We start from the raw sequence: 25,949 nt of genomic DNA on the forward strand, positions 1-25,949 counted from the left end.
TATTAAGGAAAAGAGAAGGGGGTCAGGGAAGGGGGAACACAAAGTTTCTGCATGTCGCTCACTAAATGAAAGTCTGAGCTCTCTCTAACAGAACAAGGAGCACAAGTCTTCTTCCTCCAAGCAAACTTCATACCTCTATCCTCAAGCAAAATACAGTCAGAAATCTGTTACCTCCATCACATTTACAGGAGGAAAAGATGGTAATTTCCAGCCTAACCAGAAAGTGCTTCATGTAAACAAGGAGCTTCTGCACCGAAGTCCCAGCAGACAGAGAACAAGCAGCAGCAGGTAGCACAGGTACACGCGCCCTGCGAGCAAGTGCACTATCAACCTCCCAGTGATGTTTCTGTGAAGAGCAGTGAAGATGGGCTCTCTCCCCTCCCTCCGCACGTCCAACTCGGGAGGAAATCCTACGCTGGAGTACAAAAACAGTTCCAGCAACCGGACAAATCCTCCTTTTCCACTCAGAATCAGCTGCCGTTAGCTGCTCTCTTTTTCCCAACTCCAAACACAAGTGAAAATGCAGATTGTCTGCACGGCCTGATTGTCTTTGTGGCCTCAGGACGACTCGTCTCTTACGTTACACCTACTTTCAAACACTTTATATTCTCTTTTTAATACTGCTCAGCTCCTGAGACTTCAGAAGCAGTTTCGTATTCTAAAATGCAGACACGTCCCTCTCCCCAAGGCATTTCTCACCAACTTATGCTGAAGCCAAAGCATTTCATTATTCCCTTCAAGCCATAATCTTAAAACTCCTCAGTCTTCATCAGCCACGTCCCCACAAATTTGAAGCTTAAAAGTTACGCCTGTAGATTTCAGCCCCACCTCTGTCCAGGCACACAGTGCCCCATCAAACTATGGTAACTAAAACAGTTTTCTCAAAGTACATCTATCAATTTTAGGTAAAAATAAGTTATTCATAATAGCAAGTCTTCTGAGGAGAGCTATACCTTTTAGTAATGAAGCTCCCAACATACATATGACCCAAGTGCCATGAGTTTCAGGGTTTCTGTGTGCGATGGAAGGTCATGCTTCCAGTGCTGGTGAGCACGAGACCCGAGCGCCCGGGCAGAGCTGCGCAGCCGGACAGCGCTGGGCTCAAGTCTCCAGCAGAAACCCAGCGAGCCCCAGCCCCTGCCCGCAGCAGCACCGTCCCCCACTGACACCTCCTGCCATTTAACAGCGTTCTACACTGCAGTCCCATGGAAATAACACACACTGGTGATGAGGCCACGACCACCAAGTATCTTCACTGTGGTCAAAGAAAAGAGATTAAAAAAAGCTCGCAGAGGAGAACCGCCCCCCCCCCCCCAAAAAAAAAAAAACCCCAAAAAACCAACACAAAACCAAAAACCCCAACCAACCTACAGCCAAAAAACCACAACCCCCCACACCTCCTCTCACCCACAAGAGCCATCACCTGCAGTTCATCTGAGTTTCTCCTCCACTCCTACAGCCCGCCTTCCACAGCTGCATCTCGACAGCAGTGTCTCCAGAGCCTCCACAGCAGCAGGAGGCCTCCAGAAGCATCGGCAGGAGACATTAGGGTTTATTTGTTCAAGCACCCGTGTCTCCACTGACCTAGCAGCTATTTCGTGGTTTGGGAATGCAGTGCTCGATGTATTTTGGTAACATTCTGTTGTTACCAGGCCTTGCATACTTTAATGGAACAGGTTAGGTAAGAATCTGCCAGCAACAAGAACTAAAAGTAAAGTTGCAGCAAGATTTCTGTTTAAATAGCATTAAGCATTTTGACCCGCAGGAAACAACCTAACCTTAAAGTAGTCCTTCGGTCACACGTGGGATTAAAGTTTTTTACTATAGGGAAATTCTTCATGATAGAAGCTGCATTTAAAAAACCCAAACAGGCCTTTATCAGTAATCACTGCGCTGCAGTGGCATCAGATCCCTACCCCGGAATGCCATGAATCTGCAGTGAAAATTGCACGGTATTAAAGATGCACTTCAGTGCCGCCGTTACACTCGGTGCGCTGCTCAACCCCAGCCCAGAGGCAGGGAACCAGCCCACATCACCACCGTTCCCCCTTCGTACCGCGTTAATAGATGAATCTTGCTTCTGTGCTTTGAAAAACCAAAGCTGGGAAATGGAAGTGTGATTTAAGCGTGCTAAAGCTTTGCACGTTTCGTGATGCTTGAGCGGTTATGTTTGACTTAGATTTTGTTCACAGAATGGCTGCAATTACGAAGTCAGCAACACTTCAGATCAGGCAAGGAACACTGAACGACGTCACCACGAGTGAAGCCCTTTGTTAAGCCCCGGCAGGAGAAACCAAGGCGATGGGCAGTCACCTCAGCACCTCTGCTGGAGAGGGAACCCTCTCAGGGGAGGGTTACTGCGCAGGCAGCAGCGAAGATCCGATGCCTTGTCTTCCTGACGCTCCGGGATTTACCACGAATCCTCAACGCTGGTCTTCACTTACCCCCATGTACGGGTAGCTGGAAGAACAAGTTATTACTATAATTTTTACAGTATTTCTAGATTTATTTCTGCATGGGCAAATAAACAATTCTGTTCTGTCCAGTAAGTGCTTCTGGGTGATCGTGGAGTTCTCCACGGTCACAGCTGAACCAGAAAACACACAGAATCAGACTGTCGGATCCCAGTGAATTTCACCGGAATTCAGACTCCTAAATATCCCCCTGGACTCTTAAAAACCCAAATATAATTCTTGAAGTGGGCTTGCTATATAAGGGTAAGACCAGCTGCCAGAACTTTTCAAATGAAACATTAGACTGGATTCTTGCTGTAGTCATAAAAATCAGGAAGATTTCAGATCTAAACAAGCAAAGAGTCTGAACTAAAAATGTAGTATTTTGATGTGCTGTTCTTTGGAATTCCTATAATTAAAAAATAAACAGATTGTTATTATCTCATAAGAAAATACGTTTCATAATGTGCAACCCAATGCACACAGGGAATTGGCAGGCGAAAGGGAAAATGCAAAAGTATGAAAATACAGTCCTTTAAATGTGACAAAGTTTAACATATTAGTACAAAACTAATACACTAAAATAGATGTACAGGTGCAAAAGGCTACGAGGTTGTAGAAAAAAGGTACCAGCTTTTTCTTTTTTCAAAAGGCTTAATGAAATTTGCTCCAAAAAAATTTTCCCACAAAATAAATCCAGAAGCAGCATTAAAACCAAACTGATAACATGCTGTCTCTAACAAAGCAATGTATGTACAGAAGAAGTGAGCGAAGCTGATGATAGCTGCTGGCGTGAGTGAATTCGTCTGACAGAAGTCAGGCCAACAGCTGCAGAGAACGGGACCTTTACAACTCTTAGGCACAGAGAAGTAGTGGACGCTGCTTTCATAGGGCAGATTTTTTATAGAGGAAGTCTGGTTTGTTTGGAGACCTCCTGCCCCTGCTCACTGCATCTTCCCTTTCCAAATCCGTGTTTCTCGGTGCTCCATGTTCCAACGGCTCATCATCGGCCAGTCTCCTGCTGGGTCTCTCCTCTTGCATTTCGGAGGCGTACGCAGAGAGCGAAGGCCTGTTGGAAATCAGCCCATAGGTTAAATCGGTCTCCATTTTTGTTCTTCCCCTGATGTGAACCGGGCCGTTACCAGCATTCTCCTGGGTAGCCAACGCCAAGTCCAGTCGCTGGGGAGGTTGTTCTAAGACATCGAGGTGTATTGGCTCATTCTTTTGTCTGTGTTGATGCCCGTCTTGGGAGAGCAGGTATTCCCTCCTGGAATCCTCTTGCTTTTTAGGAGATATCTGGGAAGGCAGATAGGCTGACTTTAAGCCACTTGGTGATGCCTTACTGTGGCTATACAAATCTGGGCCAAAATATATGCCTTGTGAAGGCGAAGGACTGTGCCTGCTGGGCACTGGAGTGGAGGGTCTGCATGCAGCATTGGAGAAGTCATAGAAGTCGGGATATTCCTGCTGATTTTCTTGAGCATCTATTTTTGGCTCTATTGCATGTTTCTTTCGAGAAGCGGGCACGTGTCTGTTCTGAATACATGAAATGTGCTGGGGTGGACCGGGCCCTACCTCTGTAACCGTCTGGCTTAATTCGGTGTCGACAGTGAGCTCTGGTAATCTTCTGTCTTTTAAGGACATTGCTGACACACCCATTGCGATGTCTGGCATCAGTTCATTTAGCAAGGGCTGAGCGCACTGCAAGAGAAAAGAAATTGGTCCATGGAAACAAAGCAAAAGCCAAACACAAACGGCATTTAAGAGAGTTTCTGTAATTCAGAATGGCATTTTCCTAATCTGTCTTTGCCTAGACCAACCTCAGCCTGCAAGTTTCCCACGCTGCTCAAAGTACAGACATATCCTCCAACCTTCACCTTCCTGCTAGCATAAGGCAACTTTCCTTCATGAAGCTGTTGTGCCACAGCAATAGTTCCTTCTTAAAATGCATCTTGTCTTGAATATGTAGTAAATGTCAGCGTACTGTTAAACTCTCTAAAGGTAAGGCTGCTTTAGGCCACTTGCATCCAACTGAACAAGGCACTGTGTGCAGAACTCCACAAATGGTTTGTCACAGCACACAGTTCTGGTGCAGAGAAGCCACGAAACACGTATTTCATCACTACAGATGCAACCCCTCTGCTTGCATTTCATACTTTAATTTGCATGCACGACAGCCTCGGGGCTTGAGGGGGAGCGTCTGTCACAGCACTGACCAGATTCACAACATGCTGGAAGCTGCTGCACAGCATGCTGCCCACCTACACCTGCCAGCAACCCTGTAAGGGGACACGCATATTGCGGTCTTCCACACAGAAGAGTTCAAACTTCTAATTGTATTTATCATTTCTAATGAAAGCAATTTTAATAATCATTGGTCACTAGTAACTCTCAAATTGCAGAAATAAAGAACAAAAATATCATCCATATTAAGTCTATGCTTCTCCTTGTATTTTTTTTATACAAATATTCTAGTAGAGACATTTCCAATGTGAGAAAGGTGTGAAAAAGATCACTATACGGTTTCCTTAGTGAAGTCACTATTGCTTAAGAAAGAGATACTTCTGCTACAAAGCCCACCATTGAACAAAATTAGAATTGTTTTCCATTGTTTAAGTTAAATATTTCAGGTTAAAATATAGAAAGGAGTGTAATGTATTTAGGACAATTGCTGAAGGAAAAAAAAATTTTCCATTCAGAACTCCAGATCAAATCTAAATCTAAACAGCAGGCTTTCAGTATGACACAACTGTGCACTGAAATAGCTTTTTCACTGCACAAATAAGTTACTAAATTCTTTATTTATCATTTCATGTACTTCACAAAGCTATGTCTTTGTCCAGTATGTTACAAGTCATTGTTTTCATCACATCATATTGTGGTTCAGCAACTATAATGATTGCCTTTAAATGCTGTGACAAACCCTTTTGAATTTGCAATTAACGATTGCTGCTTGCCTGTTAACTGTAAAATCTTTTCCACAGCTGTAAGGCCTTCACATTCTCCACAGGTTCCCTTTATACACATCCGTTCACTTCAGGACCACTTACCTGTGAACAGCCAAAGTACCATCACTACTTCACCCTTGAATTCCAGCACACAGTCCACTACTGACTTTGTTTTTATGTAGGGCAAACCGTATTGCTTCAGAAGATTCACAAGCCCTGCTCGGCCCTCCAAAATGCTCCTGGCCCTGGAACATTCACTCTCCCAGGGACTAGGGCATGCCTTTGGGATACAGAACGCCAACAGCCAGTTTGGTAGAAAATTCTTCTCCTAACCAATGCAGAAGCTCTTTTATTTCACAAAGCCAAGTTAATTCATCATCAGAACTCCCTCCAGCTCCTCTCTATAAGCTACTCTTAAGTGGGCAGAGATAGGGAGAAGAGAAGAAGTCATAACTTACCACTTGCTTCTCAGCTGCCATCACCGCTGCTGCAGCAGCCACCGTTTGTCTCCCCAGAGCTGTAGTGTTAGTGCAATCAGGAGGTGCTGCTTTAACACCCGGCAAGTAGACAGGCGGTGCAGCTTTGGGAGCGGTTCGGGAGTGGAACAGTGAGTGATTACACGGGTAAGAAAAGGAACGAGAGGGATGTTGACTTGGCACCCTTTGTTTCCAGCCCACTTTGAACTGGTTATGAATAGGAGTTGCTGGTGGGTGGTATGGAGGTGGAGGAGGGGGCAATGGTGGATGGAAGGCCACAAAAGAGTCCAGTTCTGTAAACATGGTTTCTGCAGTGGGAGTGCTGTTAACACGACATCGTCCAGACTGTCTCATCATCAGGAGTGGGCTTTCGTCCCCGAATCGCTCATCAGGAAAAAATTTGTGAGGATTCTGCAAAGGAAAAAACCCACCACGTAACAAAACAAAGTAGGAAGCCATCTAGAAAAATCTCCTAAACTAACATGCATTGGAACTAGAAATCTGCTAGTACAGTACCAGGACAGTTGTGCCACCTAAAACCTCACCAACACTCGGAGGCGATTACAGTTACCATGGAATAATTTTTTTTTTTTTAAAAAGCAAGACGAGAAGCACCAGATTCAGTGTGAATAAGTCGACCAACAAATGCATTTGCTTTAACTGCAACATACAAACAGAAGCAGGATTTCCAGCTTCCCAGTCCTGACAGGTACTGTGCAGATCTGCTGCATCAGGTGGACTTTTTTTTCCTTTCTGTCTGAAGGATAGATCATCATCTAGATTTCTAGTTATGGTTTGACTATTCTCATCAACTGCCTCTTCGACAGATTTTTTTTGTCCCCAAAATCTGCAACAGTAAGAGCACACTGAATAGCAACATCTCTTGAGAAAAGTATTCATACATTGTGCTTGCACATTTATAAAAATCACACAAATCAAATGCAACAGTCCCCCTGTAATTTGCACTTGGACAATTCTAAAGTTAAGCAGGCATTTCAAAGCCTTTTTGCACCTGCCTGTGCACACACAAAGCAGTTCTCACTGCAGACTACACATTCAAGTCAATTCATCAGCAGAAGAGAATCAAAGCATTTGTGGTTCTATAGAGCAATCTTCCATACCTGCAGAAGTTCAGCAGCAGCATCAGACAGTCCGAATTCCCGCAGCACACGAATCTGAATCTCGTAACTGACTGTGGCACCCTCTCCGCAGTTGAGAGCATAGGCTCTCTGCACCTGCTCGGTGTGACGCAGCTCCTGCAGCCGCCTGATCATTTCTTTTACAATGAGGAGATTGGGAACTGGAGGGATAATAGAGAACGGAAAAGGGGTAACAGAGACTACTTTTTGAACCGTGAGACGGTAAGTTTGATCGCAATGGTTAGACTTAATTCTGAAGGAAAAAAAACTAACGTCAGGCCGAATTGGCTTTTTTCTTTTTTAAAGCAGCATTCTGCCAAGAACAGTTGGAATTAGGCACCTTCCTTGAAGCATCATTAAGGCACATGGGATAACACACATTATCCTACAAATGGTAAAGACATAGACCATTTTTTCAGCTTCTGCTAGAGTAAGCCACAAATACAGCCTTCTTGGCAAAGTCATTCTGATGCAGGAATTTTATGATTTGAGGTGGGGGCAGTATATCTTAAATAACAACTGAATGTTCCCTCATGAATTCTACAGGCCAAGAATTCATTGTTTTTTTTGGCATACACTTCATACTTCTAGTGGAATTCTATAATCACAAGACCACAACACCAGTATGTAACTACAGAAAGAGCGTTCTAAAAAAGTTACAAACCATAAGCCAACATAAACCTGTTAAAATTATGTTGGTTTATGGAGCCATATTGAAATAATTAAAAAAAAAAAAAAACTTTCCAGAAGGAAATGGTGTATAATTTGGGGTATTTATCCTGTTGCAAAACTTTCTCATGCCACTTCTTGCTGCTGTTTGATGATGAATGGTATTTCTCTGTGGTCTTTCTGTCCTCAGGAAAATGTGCATATTGTAAGAGAAGACAAATCCAGATCTCTGAACACGTAAGTCCTGGCATCTGATCCTTCACCAGCTTTACAAGCATTACGTATTCCCATGACCAGATGTCCATAATGAAAGCTCATAAAAATTACATGGATCAGACAGCAAGAATAGTGTGAAGAGATATTTGCATTACAGAGGAGGAGAAAACCCAACACTATGCAACTACAACTGGTCCCAATTTCACAAAGTTTACATTGGTACGCGAAGGATAAGTGCAAGTAGTGCAAAATATTTTTTCCCTCCAAGTTGAGTTCCTGTACTAGGAAAAAAAAAAAAAAAAAGAATCCATTCAATCCAGTCTTCAAGGCTTGGAAATAAGCCTTCCACGCAAACCCTCCCCACACTTCAATTGTTCTGAAAAATCCTCATTCAGCCGCCAGATGTTTAGCTACAACGAGCATTTTGCTAACACTGAAAAAAGCAATTTTAGAGAAGTTTGAAGCAGCTCTCCAAACCAGTAGCCATAAAAATAATCTAGTTCTTTCATAAAAGAGTGCTACCTTCTCAAATCTAGGTTTGTTTCTGATTTTTTTGGTATTATTCATACGAAACACATGTAAGAGATTACATATATAAAATTACAATACTCAAGTCAGTTGCAGGATTGCTAATTCAAACTGAAATTGGAAAATACCTATGGAATCCTGCAAACCTAAAGCTACCTGCAGAACCCAGTCTGGAAGTAGCACAGACTTCAGCGGAGGTTGAACTCATTTTACAATAGTGTTGCAAGAGGAGCACCAAGATGCACTGCCATTAGCATTTATACAAATACAGTCCACAGGCAGTGGGTACAAGGAAGATGCAAACGGCCTCAGCTGTAAAGAACCCCCTGTTCTAAGAGCCCAGCCTAAGGGGCACGGAGGTAATGCTGCCTCGCTCTCCCTCCAGCAGTTCCTGCACTCCATCTGTGCTTTGGGATGGATTCCTGCACAAGCGATAGGTCTGGTCAATGCCTGAACCTCCTCAAATTAACTGGGCTCCATCTACCCTTCCTAGCGCAAGGCGTTGGCAAAACAATCAGTTCTTTTGCATAATTACAGAACTAACCAAAGCTGGCAGTTACCAGGACACAATACCTGTGCTCCAGCTACTGGCCCAGCTCGCACCCTGCTCCAATCAAAGGGCTGGCACTAATTACTATACGTTAAATTGTACAGAATCAAGCTGGAGTTTCAGATTGGTCAAGATGTCTTATGCTTGCCAACAGAGACAGATTTTTTCAGAACATGAGAACTTTTGCAAAACACTGGAGACCTGTTTTCTTTCTCAACTTCTCTGGAAACTAAGATTGAGCAAAGTGTTACCAAAGCCCCATCTTATGATGAAGTACTTTACATTCAATTCATGGTGAGTATATTTATGCTTTTCTGTAGAGGAAGAAAAAGTCTCAGTACTGTAATGCACTGCTGAGACGCCACAGCTTTAAGTTGCTAAACAATTAGTACTTTTATCAAATTACAGAAATTTTCAGAAGCTCCTTTTAGGCTTTATCAAGTCTCTTCCCAAATCACAAGAAACAAATAGATCAAAAACATTTCACAAACCTTACTAGAAAACTTACTGCAGTGTGTAACCAAACAGCATTTCAAATCTTCTCAACAGCTCAACTTAAAATTCTCTTGCAGAAATTTAACCCTATTATTTTTGTCCTGGGTCTAGCATCCGTAAGAATAGTTCATTTATTTCCTTTCAACATAGTTGACTTAAGGGAGACATAACTGATTACAAAGAGCTTATAAAATGGGAAGTGGTGGAGGAAGACGACTGTTTTGTTGGTGGCATGTCATCTTTTATCGCTTTTCTACAGACCCTCAAACTGATCCATATCTACTGAAATGTGGTATTTTGAACTAAAAACGGATGCCAAAAGTTTACGCAAGTTTAAGGAAAGACTGCATAAGCTCATGGTTTAAAGATGCATTTAAAATTACTGACTACACAGAAACACCATCCACCGTAGGACACCTCTGACCTGCAAATGGCTGAAGGGTGCACAGAATTTTACAGTGAATTATTTTGTGTGCTTTTTCTGCTACACCTTCCTTATGCACTCACTTCTGGTCACTGCTAGAATACGGATACTAGATTAGACAGACAAATCATTGACCTGACCCAGTATGGCCATTTGAAGGGCTAAACACAATCACTCCATATGAGAAGAAATTACTTCACATGCCTCGTGGCACATTTGGTTTTCTATTTTAGTATGACTCTTCATGGAATTGTGTAACATTGACTTTCAGGCTTTTCTCCACAGAGCTTCCCTCAGCCATCCTGTATGCATGCAGCTGGCTAGTTACTTAAGCACATTTCCCACTTTCTTCACTGAGTTTAAATTTAATCTTGGTCATTCAGCTATATAATCCTGCCCTCCAAAACATCCGCTGACCCTCCCAACTTGTCATCAGCTGCCAAGTTTTCCCAGTGTATTCTCTATTCTGAGTATTGATGGAGCCAGGGAAAGGTGGGAAGCGCTAGATGCTTTGGCATCCCACCAGATACATTGTCATTTATGCATTTGATCTTCCAGTGTCAAACTGGAGGAATGTATTACAGTAGTTTTATGACTATATTTCCTTGGTTTGCCTATGGGGGATGTCCCACCAAATATCCTGAAGTTGAGAGAGGCCGTGCCTACTTCCACCCATAACAACTTACTCTGACACACAAAGCTAAAGTGGATTTCATGAACTGAAAAAAAGAGTGCCTACTTCCAATATTTTTCTGGCAAATTGAGTTAAGCTGACTGCTGTAGAAGTTATGCTCCTCTGCTTTTTGTTTTTAGAAGATATCAGTATTTTGCCATTTTCCAGCCTTCTGGATCAACCACTTGTCCAAGACAGCTAAGCAGAAAACTGAGAACCACTCTAAGAACAGAGTGCCAGGCTCCAGCATGTGTTCCACAGTAAGTTTAACTAGTGCAAGGTTTTTCAAATTGCTCAGCTAAAGCTGGCTAAAACACTACTCCCTCCAGTAGCTTCCTTTCTAACTACTTACTATGCCATCCAAAAATAGTTAATGCCTTCAGAGTACACCAAAGGGACTACCAGTGGGTGGGAAGAAGCCCAAACGGTGCAGTACCACTCTCTGAGGAAATCACAGAATCACAGAATGACAGGGGTTGGAAGGGACCTCTGTGGGTCATCTAGCCCAACCCTCCTGCTGAAGCAGGATCACCTACAGCAGACTGCACAGGACCTTTGTCCAGGCGGGTCTTGAATATCTCCAGAGAAGGAGACTCCACAACCTCCCTGGGCAGCCTGTTCCAGGGCTCCGTAACCCTCAGAGGGAAGAAGTTCTTCCTCATGTTCAGATGGAACTTCCTGTGCTTCAGTCTGTGCCCATTGCCCCTTGTCCTGTCGCTGGGCACTACTGAAAAGAGCTTGGCCCCATCTTCCTGACACCCACTCTTCAGATATTTGTAAGTATAATATTCAGTAATTCGCATTCCCTCTCCCCTGCCCCAAGCCCCCATCCGCCCACATAAGACCAGTCAGTGTTGCAAGCGGTTGAGCAGCCTTACCTGGGATCTCATTGGCTATAACTGAAGGAGGACTGGACTGGTTAGTGCTAACTTGCTGGTGGGTAATCATATGACAGCACTGTGGCACTGCGTTGTTTACCATGTACAGGGTGTCGGGCACATTGGACATTCGGACCATCCGCAAGCGAACGAGATCTGTTTGTTCCACCATCATCTCATCCAGCACTGACTGCAACGACAGCCATGAGAGCCCTCATGAAGGCACTGCACACACACCCCCTGCCAACGCAGTCCCGAGGCCACAAGTCTAGCAATGTCTACACCGTAACTTTTCCAGGTCACAAACACTATTTGGCTTTTCCACAGCATTTTCTATTCCATTTTCCAGTCATGATCAGAGTTGACTTTCCAAGCTAAGAGCAGGCAGGTGAATACAATCTGGGAAGGCTGCTATGTTTATCAGATGTTGTCAGACTGGAAGTAACCTTCGAGGCCAGACTCTCCGGACTCTGTCTCAATTACTGCCTATAGGTCTCAACTCTCTGTGCCACTGAGTAGAAGGCACTAGTCTGAAAATGTGATGTGCTTCCCTCAATTGTCTTAAAGAATAAAAAGGGATTTATTAATACCATTTTAAGAGTCTCATTTAATGTTAAATGGATTTATTTCAAAAAATGGGAGGCTAGCAGGGGAGGAAAAAAAAATCAGAAACTCATCTGCAATTTTTGCATTTCACAATAATTAAACTGTGAATAGGAGTATAGTTACACAATAATTAAACTGTGAATAGGAGTATAGTTACCAGATAGTAAGTATGAGAGTCCTTCCCTTAAGGTTAAACAGCTAATGATGCTTTTAAAAATATTAACAGCATAATATGAAACTACTAGAAACAAGTATATTCCAGACAGGGGGGGGCGGAAAATTTAGAATGCATTTTTTACTTTGAGGTTACTACTAAAGCACTCCCATACCATAGACCTGAAAACTAAAAGAGTCAAAGCTTCTATCACATGTTCTTTAAGACATTTTTGTTAGTTTTAAATTTATATCTTTGTATCTTGGATTGTTAACTGGCTAGTCTTCCTTTGCTGCTTTAGTGCCACCTGGTGCTCTCTAACCTTTGTGCCCAAAATGCAAAAGTAGTTTTATTTCTCCCCTCCCCTCAAAGAGGACATCAACAACAACAATTCACATCCTTAGAAAATAATTTTCTTATTAGGCACAGGGCAAAAGCTGTGAATTCACCAGAGTAGTGGTCAGAGTCCGTAGGTGATATGGATGCACACAGCTTCACTTAAGCCTCTCGTTCTGGAGTCACCTGTGCTGCAGGGACTCACCAGCTCTTAAGTAAGAGCTGCCTTCAGTGGTGGCATTAGTTAGCGACCCACAGGGGTCCCATTCTGTCAAACAGAATACGGCATATTTCTGCCCTACACAGAGCAATCTCCTCCCTGTCATCCACAGCCACCATCAGAGACACTACAAGATCTTAAGTTTGACAGTCCTCATGCAAGGTATTAGAAAGGGAAGCTACTGCTCTTGGCTGGGACACAAAGGACTTCAGTCAAGTTGGACACAAGGTATTTATTCCATTTTGTGGAGGATCAAAAGAATTTTAGATACATTACGATTCAAACAAGGAAGATGAAATATCAGAGTCCTCTGCCTAGTGGAATAGTAGTTCTCCACCCAGCTCTGGTGGGAGCTGGGGAGCCTGAAAGACCTGGTATCGAGGTTGCTGACTAGCTGCAAACTGGGACCCTCAGGCTCTCACCTTGCCATCCGCCTGCCAGGTGGGCTGCCGAGGAGCTGGGCCGGCAAACTGGCTGGAAACCAGGGAGGTTTCCCTCAGAACGCTGCTTTGTTTCCGGTGGAATTTCATCAAGATCTGTCTCGCAAACATTTCAATTTCGACAAAAAAAAATTTTGTTGAAATTTTTCTGACCAGTTCTAGAGACTTGAGCCTGATGATCAATCTTGTAAGTCTTGTTAAATTGAAAATGTTAGTATTATAGGCCAGTACATGCAAAGAGAGACAAAACATACCAAAATCCTTCTCTGTTTACAGCACCCCCGATGACTCCAGATTAACAATACTCAAATGTTAATGATTATTACCTTAGCCTCTTCCACATATGGTGAGAACAGTCTTGGCCGCACATATATTCCTGCATTTTTTTGCCGCAGCCAGGAGTTTGACTTTCCACCTTCTGATGTTGGTAGCATGTCTGAAGGAGGAGTACTAATCAGGCCTCTCTTCATCTTTAAGAATCAAGAAAGAGTCTCATGGTATTTTAAAAATAATCACGGGAAGAACTTGCAAGAAACGCATTTCTTAAATTGAATCCTTACACCACTGATTTTTCTTTAGCCTTTTGATAAAGTACAGAAAATTTAACCAGAAAAAGTTATACATATATTACTCTATGTGATAACATTTTAGGAGCTAATTCTCAAAAAAAACCCCAAAAGCCAAACCCATAACCTGAACATCGTAGAATGTGAAGTACAAATAATCCAGAGATAATATTTGTACAGGATTACTGACTTACTGCATCACTCAGTACTTCACTATTCATGGGCAAGATGTGCTCAATGCGGACAAAAGGTAGAAGTGGAGACAGGATCTCTCTCAGCTCCTCAATGTCAAGATCTCTCCTCTTTACACCTCTTTTGTTCACACTGTGAGCAGTACCACTCAGTAAATTAGGTTCTGTGGGAAGGAACAAAATATAATAAGTTTACATCAAAAAGTTTAAACTTAAAAGCAGGAGTTACAGGACTTATAAAAAGCCATAGAAAGGGAAAGAAAAGTCTAATTTAAGAATCAACAGTGCTTATCAGCATTATTCCACAAAACTATTTCATGCCTTAAAATCCGACATGAAGCACCAGCAGTCGGGTTCACTTTATACAAGCATGGGTCATTTGCACAGCTGTCAGTTTCAAAGCATAAAGCCAGGGAAAAACCACAGAATTAAGTGTTTATAAAGCTCTACCTTGAACTGCACTATGAAAACATCTGTGCCTAGCTGCTAGCGGGTTCCCCAAAGGTTCCCTCCTGCAGCTCCCTTCCCCTTCCCCAGCAGTTTTCAGAAACTCATTCACTACAAATTAAGGCCTGAAGAGACTATTGGCATAAATTATCCTAGCCTCCCCACATAAACCACCCTAGTAACAGCTGTGTCAAGTCCATCCAAAGTGTTCTCGTGGTCACAGGACACCTGTTTATGCCAAGAGTGGGTATCTGCCTAGAGACTGCAAGATGACAAGGTACGACACTCTTGGTTAACGTTCTCCCTCCCTCAGTTAACTATCTTCACCTGTGTTATGGACTGTGCCCAATTTGACACTGACTAACTTCACTCTGAGAAGCCTGTCAAACACACCCACCCTCTGCTCAGTACAGGCAGCTCCAGGTTTGCCCACAGCCCATTACAATTTCTAACACTTTCTGGCATTTGACTGACACTGCCACATATTCGTAGCTCCAACATCAGGAGCATCGCTGAGGAATTTAGACCAAATTACTAGACTAAATTTGGCCCTAATCTGGCAGAACTTGGTGTAGCTCTTATTTTTGCTTATCATGTTATCTGATGATCCCAGGAAAGAAATGAGCTGTTTACTTCATGAACACGACAGACCAGGAAGCTACACAATTACTCCAAACAAGCAGCTTCTCCCCTAGTCCAGGTCTGTTACTGTTTAACTGGTCCCATTATGTTCCAGTGTGCCTTGAGACAAACACTTAGACAATCTTGAAGATAGAAGGTTAATAATTACTCGGGTCACCAAAATCATATATTTTAGCTGAGTTTTTGTTTCACACATCATGTCCATGACAAAGTAGTTGTATTACAAGCAGTAACAGTGGATTTCAAAAACATGGCCAGCCCTCCAAAGACAGCAGCTACACCAGCACTGCTCTGTTTTCACACAGCCAAGTTCTTCCCTTTCTGTTGCTCGTCATGCTGTCTGATTGACACTTCGTTGTGGGGATGAACTACAAGCTACCCACATGTTATTTGGGAAGTATATATTTAACCTACTTCCCACATCCAATACATGCGAGATTGCCCTTGAAGTTACCACTGTAGTGGTAATATGCATCTGAGCTAATAAAAATACATTTACATCTACTTTAGGAAAAACACTGATGCCACTTGATGGCTTGTTTCTCACCACCACAGATTTCTGTGGGAGAAATGTACTCAAACTGAAGTGAAAGGTTGACACGGTAAACTAAGAATAAGACTACTGAAAAGCCTGCATGAGCACAGAAAAGTAAAAGCTACTGCAGTTTGTTTTTTTATTTCATGAATTAATTGCAAGAAAAATAGTTCTGAGAGAACAGGAAATCAACCAGACTTAAAAATCAGACAATCTTAGAGGTTAAAAGGACCTCTAGGAGTCTGGTCTGCCCACAACCACCACTCTCCCCACATCACCTCACAAAGGTCACAGCAGGTTGCCCATGACTACGTCCAGTTGGGTTTCGAACACCTCCAAGGACAGAAGATCCCATAACTACTCTGGGCAACCTGTTCCAGTGTCTGATCATCTTCACAGTTTCTTGCGTTTTAACTAAAATACAGGAAATTCTGTTCATGTCTCACTGCCTCTTATGCTGTCCTGGGTGCCAAGTGAAGAGCATGGCTCCGTTTGCTTTGCTTCCTGTATCTACAGACTTTGCTAAGCCCTACGTCTCTTCTTGCTGATGCTAAGCAATCCCAGCTCCCTCGGAATACCTGCGTTCTCAATTTTTAGAAAACAAAAGCTTCCTCCCCCCCCCCCCCAAAAAAAAAAGTGCATTTGTTTTGACCTTACTACAAACAAAGTACATGAAATTTCTACACATTACAGATTACCCACAAAAAAAGAACTTCCATACATTTTGGTTTATTTGTAAAGGACCTTACCTCGATCCGCTATTCTCTTCATCAACTGGTGTTCTCCCCATTTAATCAGATATTTGAGAATATCTTGTTCACTTGCCTGGTAGACAGAGAAAGTCAGCAATCTGCATATGCTTAATTTAATGTCACACACACAAAAAGAATCATATACACAGGTCTTTTACAGCTATAAACACACACAGCTGTGCCAAGAGCGAAGCAAGTATTTGTCCTTTATGATCTACTATACTGCTTCCTTCAAGTATTTTAAGGTAGTATTACTCACGTAACACCACCATGATTTCTAGATTCATGTCACTTTTTTAATCCTTAAGAGGAAAAAAAAAATTTCTACAGAAGAAAAATTTTGTCTAGTATGAAAACTTACAGGTATTAGATTTGAATAAAGTGAATTAAAAGGGGCAGTTCTAACAATGGGTGTTTGGATCTCTTTGTTAAAATTAACAATTCAGCACCTGCACAGCCTGGAAAGCTATGAAAATAATGAACTAAACAATAATCTAGGTGAAGAAAAAGATTTTCAGTAATACTATAAACAAAACAACTTAGCTTTGCTCACACCTATACACATCTGCTAACCTCTCAATATTTTTAGAGAGAAAAATCATGTACTGAAAAATTTAAATCTATCTACCAAATTTCTTCGCAACTAGGGTAGGAAATTTAGTCATAATACACACTCTGATGGAAGAGATCAACAGTACTGTTAAACATTTTGGGAATTATAGTAAACAAAACTTTTTTTTACAAAAAAACACTTTAAATAATCTCTAACACTTCATACTTTTAAAAAAAGGTAAGATTGGGATGGATACAATTTAAAAAAAGAAAAAATCCAGTCATCTTTAAGCTACAAATGGCTGGTAGTCATTATAAAGATATCATCCCTGAAGAGAAATGGCAGCAAAAATCCACAAGCTTTCTATTAGTCAGTATGGTTTCCTCTCCCTAAAACCACACAATCCCTGCAGGAAAGTCACCAAAAGAGAAATTCTGCAATACTTGTCAGGAAAGGTATTTTTAGGTCTCCCCTAAAAAAATAAAGCCTTCTGAATGCTTATTAGCTCCCACTGCCCTCAACTAGGATGTACGTTGTTACAGTAGAACTACTACCGCATAATTTTAATAAAACACTTAAACATGCAGGGCAAATGTTAGGTTCAGAAATGCTTCGTTTAAAATAATTTGCAGCCGTTTCTAAACTATTATTAGGCCTCTAAGCAATAGCATATACCACCAGTTTGGGCTGTGTTACAAGCCAACAAGAAAATAGTTTTCTTAATCACTACTTCAATTTCATTTTTTACATATTAGAAAGGAATGCTTAGTCTGCATGCAAACCCACTCTTGCCTACAATTTAAAATGAGCTACTCCCAAGCACTTCTAGTAATGGTATAACATATCCTGGTTCAAGCAGGACTAGCTGTAGTCTACTGTAACTGCAGGTTACCTGTAAATAATCAGACTGGATAGCTGTGAGCAGGTGGTCCTTGCTGAGTTCATAGAAGACATCTGAAGTCATGACCTGGGTAAATTCCTCACAGAGGAAGTGTAGCGCTTGACGATGTACCCACTTGGAACCGTACGGCTGAGAGCTCCACTTCAGAATGGCAATTAAGGTGTCTAGTGAGATGCTCTCTGCAATAATATCTTCACAGCCTAGGAAACAAAAGCAAAAAATGAACTATGTTGTTGCAGAGGCACCTTGATACTGAAGGAATAATATACATGGCTAAATCTGTAATATAACGGGTTACACGACTCCCAGTGAGAGTAAAAACAGAAGTGCCCTACAGACCTAGGTTGCAAACAGGGTTAAATTCTGACTAAAAGTGTAATAAATTTCAGTTGTGGTTTAGGATTCCAACCATACAGTCATCCACCTTGTAACAGCACATGAAACATCATGCCTGCTGGTACACCTGGACGAACAACTGGAAAGCTAGTTCAGCTATACTAGAACCTCCTTCGGTTAACACATATTATCTGACTGTTTCACATATTTTGAAGTTGCTGATTTGAATCTCAGTCACTGTTGTTCAGGGCAGATTCACAGAAGCCTATAAACCATAACAGAGGTGGGATTATCATCCGTATCGCTTTGCACATGGGCCCTCCTGAGACAGGCCACGCAGAGGAGTGGAAACAAGAGCTGTGACGTACTGTTGGCACCCAGCTACTCAACACAGGGCGAGGGCAGCAAAGCCCCATTTTGGGACTCGCTGAGAAGGCCGGGAGCAGCAGACGGTTGCTCTAGGCCACCACCCTGGCCCCCAACCAAGCAAGGTACAGAGGGTGCCAGGACAGGGAGCACCTCCTCCGATCAGGAAGCAGAACGCGAACCCTCCGACAGGCCGGTATTCTGACTCACGGTGAGGCTGCCACAGTGCCTTCGTACCCACTGCTGCACTCAGATTTTTACTTGTTCACAGGGTACGTGTCTTCTGAAGAAAAGACAGAGGATATTTCAGTCTGCTGAAGGGAGATGGAGCAGACTGGAAGAAACGAGGGGAGACATACCACGGGAGGGCTGAGAGCACGAGTACTTCGGGTTACTGAGTTAAGACAGACGGTACCACAATATTGATAACTTCAATTCTCCAACAGCACTTCGCTGATTTCATTTGTACATCTGGTTTACATATACACAGGATACTATTTCTATTTGTGCTATAAAGATAGCAATTTAAAGAAAAAAGTATCCTAGTCCAGAATTATACATTCCAGCCTCGACCCACTACAGCCACAAAATTACAGCTGTGCTTATGCCCATGAGACGTCCCCAGACCGTACAGAGCAGCATGCTTACAAGGCAATTATTTTACTTCTTATACATCATCATTGTTCTCTCAGTTTCAAGGATATTTAAGAAATAAACTTTGACAGTTTAGAGAACTGTATCTCATCACTGAGCTCTTGGACTAAGCTGAGTAAAAAAGTGTTTAGCATGGTAATCTTCATGTTTGTCAAGACAGAGATCAAAGAGGCTCTCCTGATGCTAGATATTTTTGAACTGGTTGCATACATGTTAGACACACTAGCAGAAATTAATAGAATAAAAAGAAAAATCTTACTTTTCTACATAGGCCAGCATACAGAATACAAGCATTGATTCCATTTCTGGATAAGTTATTATGGAGTGAGTAGTAACAAGTGAACATGCTACTTCCAGTAGAAAGGTATTTGTCAAAGGAACTACTACTTAAAAACAAAGTCACCAAAAAAGGAAACTTAAACAGTAAAGAAGGTACTAGAAAGCAATAGTTTAAACAGGAGGCAGGTCATAAATTTGCCTGTCCTATTAAGCACATACATTTGTACTTAATAACTGTCAAAAAGCCCGCACAATCAACGATCAGTGCAGACACCGACAGAAGGGCTAAAAAAAGCACACACATTTCTGAACGATGCATTAAGGGCAGCATTATACTATTCATCCCAATTTAGACTCCATTTGCTTCTGACGAAGAGGTAAGTGTTGAGTCACGTTTCAATGCACCTGCTTTGTCTTTTATCATTACTTAAGTAATACAGTACTTCTTAGAGCTACCTCTCACCATTAGGTTACATATTATTATTGCTACTACAAGTAAGAACAGATGCCTTACTATAGATATTGACCTCTAACCTGCATGGTGAGGACTAGCCACAAGCAAGCAGTACATATGCAAAGACTGGTTGGAGGCACTTGGAACATCAGCGCGCTCATCACTGGTACAGATGAGTGCAGAGGATGAGAACTGCTCTGAAATACACTCCTTGCATTTTGGTACAGGTTAGAGAAATTGCCCCCTCTAGACAGGGGAATTCCCCAGAAGCCTAAAGGATAAGCCTTACTCTGAAGCCTTCAAAAATTGTGGTCAAGAACTGAAAAACAGTGTTTTCACAAAAAACCCACCTACTTCAAAAAAAGCTCAAAACACTTCAGTGTATGTCAGAAATATGAATAAATGAAATCTGAAGTTTTCCATTTCAGGATCCATTTTTACTTACAATTTTCCTTACCTTTTTACTTACACAGTTAATGGCTGACATTGCATTTAACTTTGTCATACAAGTCCCTCTTTATCTTCCCTTTTAGAGCTCAAAAAAGGAAAAGTGTTAAGTTAGCACCAAACCTGGCACGGCCAATGAAAGCTTACCATGACTAGCTGCAGTATGCTTAAAAGAGGAGTTTGTTTCTCTGAATAAGAAACACACAGCTGTTTGAAACAATTCTTTAGGGTTATCTATTGTGTTGCACTAAGTCTTGCCCTGTTAAATCCTAACACAACTTTTTGCATTCAATTATTCTGTTTGCATGCAAGCTGAATTCAGCAGCAATTATATCCCTCTGAAGTCTAAAGATTACACATCAGGACTGCTCCATTTCAAAGTGTAAACACACTCACTGAGATCAGTCATGAGGAAACTCAAACCGGGAGCAGAGACTTATCTCGAAGTGAATGCCATTCACAGTATTTCATCTTACACTTATTTTTGAAACAGTAAGTATACCCACTCCTGCAAGGACAGAAAACTACATTTTTGTGAGAAATACAGTTCCAAAGATCTGAGCAACACTGATTTATAGAAACAGAGCATCAGCTCAGTCTCAATCCTTCTGTCAGGTCCAATTATGGCACAAATACCAACAGTATGACATCATCAGGTAAAAAGCTCATTCAGGATGCCTAGCAAATGAAACAGTCCTCTTCCCAAGTAATTCTAGCAATATGTTAGAACTGCAGGATTATTAAAAGTATTTCTTCTGAACTAAGCATGAGCTAATAATTAAAGTGTTTTCTGAAAATCTGAATAAATTGGGGCAACCCAGTTCTAGATATGAAAGGAATCCAATTTCTTCTCTTCGGCAGAAGGGTTTTTTTGCTTTAACAATCAGCCACTTGGCAAAAAAAAGCAGTCATCTAATAGCCACAATATTGTTCTTCACAGTGGAACAGAGCACATTTCTCCTATGAGTACTATTTTATAGTGTTCCAGCAGCAACACCCTTTCCCATATCCATTTGCAGTGTCCCACAGTGCTGTACCACAAGTTTCTGTGACCATTAGTATCTTTCAGAGATTGAACTTGGAATCTACAGATACGAAAGATGACTATCACATTTCAGACAAGTGAGGCTATTCCATGCACTCCTTTTGCTGGATACCAATGGGTCCTGCCTACAGGCAAGTCCTCTGCTTCCCCAGTGCTCTCAAACACAATTCCACAGCCTTTCCAAACAGCAACAGCTTGAGCCCACGTTTAGCGTGCTAGCTAGTAGCTTGGGATCTTATCAAGACAGCTCACAGACCTACTAAAGACAAATTAAGTGCCTTCCACAGTCAGCAATACTGGAATTAAGCACAGTTTTTACTACAAAAATGTTCGCTTGATTTAACTCACTTTGTAGTGGAGACCTTTCCCCTAAAATTATGCAAATCAGTGGAGCCAAGAAAAAAAAAAGTAGTAAGAATTCATCTTGTCACTGAACTGGAGTCTAGAAGCTATTCAACGTTTTCTTAAGTCTGTCGCATTAGGAGAGACCATGCTGGCAACCAGGAAGCCTACTCTTTGAATTTGCCAGCATGTAGAGAACAGCTAAGAGGCATGACCTGTAGCTAGTCTGGGCTGCAACGTGTTTGGAAGTTCAGAGATGCGCATCTCAGCCACCCATGAGCACTCTTGCTGTTCTAACAAAGCTTCTGACCAGAAGGAAAAAAGGAAAACAATCTTTGTTCAGGCTCCTTCCCATGTCTTACAGACCCAAAGATCCAAATGTGTTTAGTACTTGGTGAGGATTCTTCAGAAGGCAGCCTACACTCACACACTGTGGGAGCAGCCGTGGAAGCTACCCTCCTTGTATAGTGGTATTAAACCAGACTGTCATCTTCAGTCCACATCTCCTGCTCTTCTGTCACACCAGTGCTTGGGTGGCCACTCAATGAAGTAGTCAACTAATTTCTGTCAGTCCTGCTTCCAGCAACATTAGATCCTCAATGGCACAAACCCCGCTGCCAGCACAGAGAATGGAAACAAGGAGGCTAATGCAGGAGGCAGCGCAGCAGTACCGCTTCCGACAACCAAACCACCTGCATCAGATTCAAGTAACCTCATACAACTTGAGACACACAGCAATACAATTTCAGGTTCTCCACAGCAGTAGGCTAAACTCACATACAAAGACCAAGTAAGACTTACCTAGTACAAACAGGAAACTACACCTTTTTAACTGGTTATCACACACGCAACAACTGCAACAACCTCTGCTGTATACAGATACATGTATATGTACACCTCTACCGTATATAACTGTATTGTGAGCAAGGGATCTCATTCAGCATCCACCTTCTGGATGCAGGCTGACTTTCCCAGTTTATTAACATCTCTTGCCTCCTGGCAGCACCATGTTCTCCGTCTTAAATGAATGCTACAGGTTTCTAGCTTCTTGAAGTTTTAGTGCTTTTCTTTCCCATCTCCTCCCTAAATTGTTTAAAAAAAAAATCTTCAAAAGGAGATTATTAGTTAACTGATCTCAAGCCTGTAACTTGCAAGTGCATTATTTTCCACATTTTAGAACTCTGAAGCACACAAGTTTTGGTTACATGGAGGTGCAAAACTATGTGAATATTTTGCAGAAAAGAAAAAGACCTAAGCAGCCCTGGAGATCAAGGAGGACTCGATGGGCATTAGTGGTCAAATACTGTTGAATTCTATTGCTACGTTCAGTACCTTGTTTGAGCTACTTTTAATCCTTCTGCTGATTTTTCTAAGCACAAAAATTTAAAGCGTTCATGTACTCCCATCCTTGAAAGGCTGAATTCAAAGTACGTGTATTATGGCACTGTTAAAGTATATAGTATTATTTTTTGCTTTATTCAAATACAAAGCTGATGACTTTATAGCATTTCAGATTTACTGTTCAAGCAAAAATAAAATAGGATCTGAAGGTTACATCAGGCAGTATTTTGTGTTATGCTAACCATCCTTCCACAGTGAAAACTCAGTAAGGTGCATCAAACCCAATACAGCATATTATCCAGCCATTTGAAAAATTAAATTAGGGAGCAGACAAAACCAATGCCACTTATATTATTTAAAAATATTTTCATTTATGATATGGCATATTATAAAGCTGTTCAAGATTCTAAGATATTAACAACTGGACTTTTGAAGTTTTAAGTTTAGCCAGAAATGTAAGGTAATTTTTACTTGTTTAAAGCCTTCACTATTTGTGGCAAAAGTTCTTTAATGTCTTCTCTCCCAAACAATGAAAACAAACTCACTCTTCTACTCCTGCCACATGCAAAATGCCTGAATTTAGGAAGCCTGAAATCTGCATCTACATTGTTGGCTGCCTGGCCACCAGTTGATAATGACCCTTGTGTATTCCTTGAGAGACAGATTCAGCAGCAGCGGCAGGCAGCATAGCTGATCCCGCTTGAACAGAATACATTCACAGGTCAGAAACAAGAAGTTGTTGACTCAACCATAACAAACCAGATGGAAGAACCTAACGTGGGAAAAATGAAGAGCCGAGGGAAGATGAGCTGATGTTCAGAGGGACCACTGCCAGTCATCACTGGTCAGTATTTAAGCTGTGTATTTCCCAGAACACAGGTGGCTGAAAGAAAAACCTGAAAACAGTGACCAGATCTGTTCATCTGCAAACTACGACACTGCAAACAAATACTACATGGCCAGTTGCACAACTCGGTCAAATCCTTTATCCTTGCATATAACCCTGGAACGTAACTGCTCTAAGGAAGATACTTCCCACTTCCTGCTTTCTCCAGTTGTCGTCTTCATAATATAAAAGCGAAGCAATAATTTCAGACTTGAGTACAAGTGAATCATTGTAAGGAGGTAATAGGTCAGATTTATGTTAATATTTACTTAGTCATACCCAATTTATTTTAAAAATGCAAGTGCCAGACTAGTTCCTTTGAACATTCCTACTACACTGAGATATAACTGACACTTGTTCTAATCTTCCCACAATACATTTGTGTGTAGTTAATACTGCTACTCTGGGCTTCCTGGCGTTTCTGTATTTCAGTCCTGCTGAGATCAAGGGTACTTTTGATGTCAGGCAGTATCTGCCTTTAGATCAAAGCCTGCACTACTGAGTATGGCTTTAAAATAAAGTTTCTTACTTCTTATTCTTGTCAAGGGTAAAGTCAACACCTAAAAATAAAACAAAAGCAAAAAGTCTCAAATGAATTTATTTTTTGTCAATTTTACTTCAGAAAACTTTTTGGAATCAGCAGGCAGAAAAGATTCCCAGGCAGAACTATTTCCTAGAGTCCCAGTATCAAAAAACTACAACAGAAAAACATACTGTACTAGCACCTCCGTGAGGCTATTCATGACAGTACACAACAGGGCCAAGACGCAGAAGAGGATTCATATAGTTAATATAGATACCCAATAAAATTACGATACCTGAAGCAAAACTTCTCTGCAACGGCAGCAGATGTGGTAGCACAGTAAGACTGGAAGAGGGGATTATTTTGACAACACATGATGCACAGGACTAAGGAGCTGATCTGGTTTTATTAACTCTGCTACAGAAGAGGAAGGGATAAGTAATTTTGAACCTGATCTTTGTGAGTCCATGTGTTGAACTGATCACACTAGGAGCTGACAGAGGGCAGCAAGGCAGGACGAAGACACAAAAGCAGGAGCAGAGTGCAAAAATAAGCAGGCAGAACATGGAAACATTCCACTTCGGGATGTGCTTGAACCTCCTGGAGAATGCTCTAATCCTCACAGCCCCCCTGAAAACAGTGAAGAGCTTCACTTATTGATAGTTGACAAATACTGCAATCCCCCTAATAGCAGTCTCAGCCTATTAGGTACATATAGGTTTCAGTAAGATCAGCTCTGTACATGGGATATGTTTTCCAATTAGTTCACTTATTCAAATGAATTCAAAGATCCAATTTAGTTTCTCTTGGAAGATAAGTGACAAGCATCAGGTGAAACAAATCTAGCTGAAGCCAGAGCAAATTCTAAATAAAGTAGTCTTGCTTTACTTGGACAGTACATATTCATAGCACGTGCCCATACTATCACTGACTTCATAGAGAAACCATCTATTAAAATACAACAGTCAGAAAAAGGAGTATCACTGTTAAAAATGGGAAGATTTCCATGGAAAGAGTCAAAGCTGAATCATCTGCTGAAACTGAAGAAAAATTACAACTTCTGGATACTTCAAAAGGTCCCTGAAGACAAATCAAACTAAAATCTGTTGAAAATAAGAACAGTTGATCAGAAGCTTTAAAAATGCATCAACTTCACTTGAAACTTAGTTACAGATACCCATCCAAAACTGAGTAAAAATCGAGCAAAATGCATTGGAAAGAGTATCCAGACTTACATATAATGAACCCAAAATATTTTCCAGGAAACCATGGAGACAAGCTTCAGCAAGTTCACAATTGGCTAGCATGAGTGAACTGAATCAAAAAAACCTCGAGCCAGGGGGTGTGGAAATCTAGAGAAGAAACATAAGACATTGGCTACTGCAAAAGCCAACTGACAGGATGGGTCAGAACTTGAGCAAAACTGGACATCTGCAGCACAACAGAGTAGAAAAGTGCTGTCAGGGGACCACACTAAGGGATTT

The 25,949-nt window shown here is 41.6% G+C and overlaps 1 protein-coding gene across 3 annotated transcripts in view; it reads right to left on the reverse strand.

Moving 5' to 3' along the window:
* Nucleotides 1-1,338: 1,338 nt before the first annotated feature.
* Nucleotides 1,339-25,949, reverse strand: part of BTBD7 (BTB domain containing 7) — a 55,451-nt gene continuing 30,840 nt past the window's right edge. For 2 of the 3 annotated variants that reach the window (XM_075426489.1, XM_075426490.1), the window contains exons 4-12: nucleotides 17,784-17,992; nucleotides 16,336-16,411; nucleotides 13,966-14,126; nucleotides 13,532-13,675; nucleotides 13,188-13,301; nucleotides 11,450-11,639; nucleotides 6,999-7,177; nucleotides 5,860-6,288; nucleotides 1,339-4,154 (exon numbers count right to left, since the gene is read on the reverse strand). In XM_075426489.1, the coding sequence (XP_075282604.1) occupies nucleotides 3,339-4,154; nucleotides 5,860-6,288; nucleotides 6,999-7,177; nucleotides 11,450-11,639; nucleotides 13,188-13,301; nucleotides 13,532-13,675; nucleotides 13,966-14,126; nucleotides 16,336-16,411; nucleotides 17,784-17,992 (2,318 nt within the window). In that variant the 3' untranslated portion in view covers nucleotides 1,339-3,338. The remainder of the gene's footprint in view (nucleotides 4,155-5,859; nucleotides 6,289-6,998; nucleotides 7,178-11,449; nucleotides 11,640-13,187; nucleotides 13,302-13,531; nucleotides 13,676-13,965; nucleotides 14,127-16,335; nucleotides 16,412-17,783; nucleotides 17,993-25,949) is intronic. The other variant, XM_075426492.1, reaches the window with a different exon arrangement.

Source organism: Opisthocomus hoazin, chromosome 7 (genome assembly GCF_030867145.1).
Source record: "Opisthocomus hoazin isolate bOpiHoa1 chromosome 7, bOpiHoa1.hap1, whole genome shotgun sequence".
NCBI classification, from domain to species: domain Eukaryota; kingdom Metazoa; phylum Chordata; class Aves; order Opisthocomiformes; family Opisthocomidae; genus Opisthocomus; species Opisthocomus hoazin.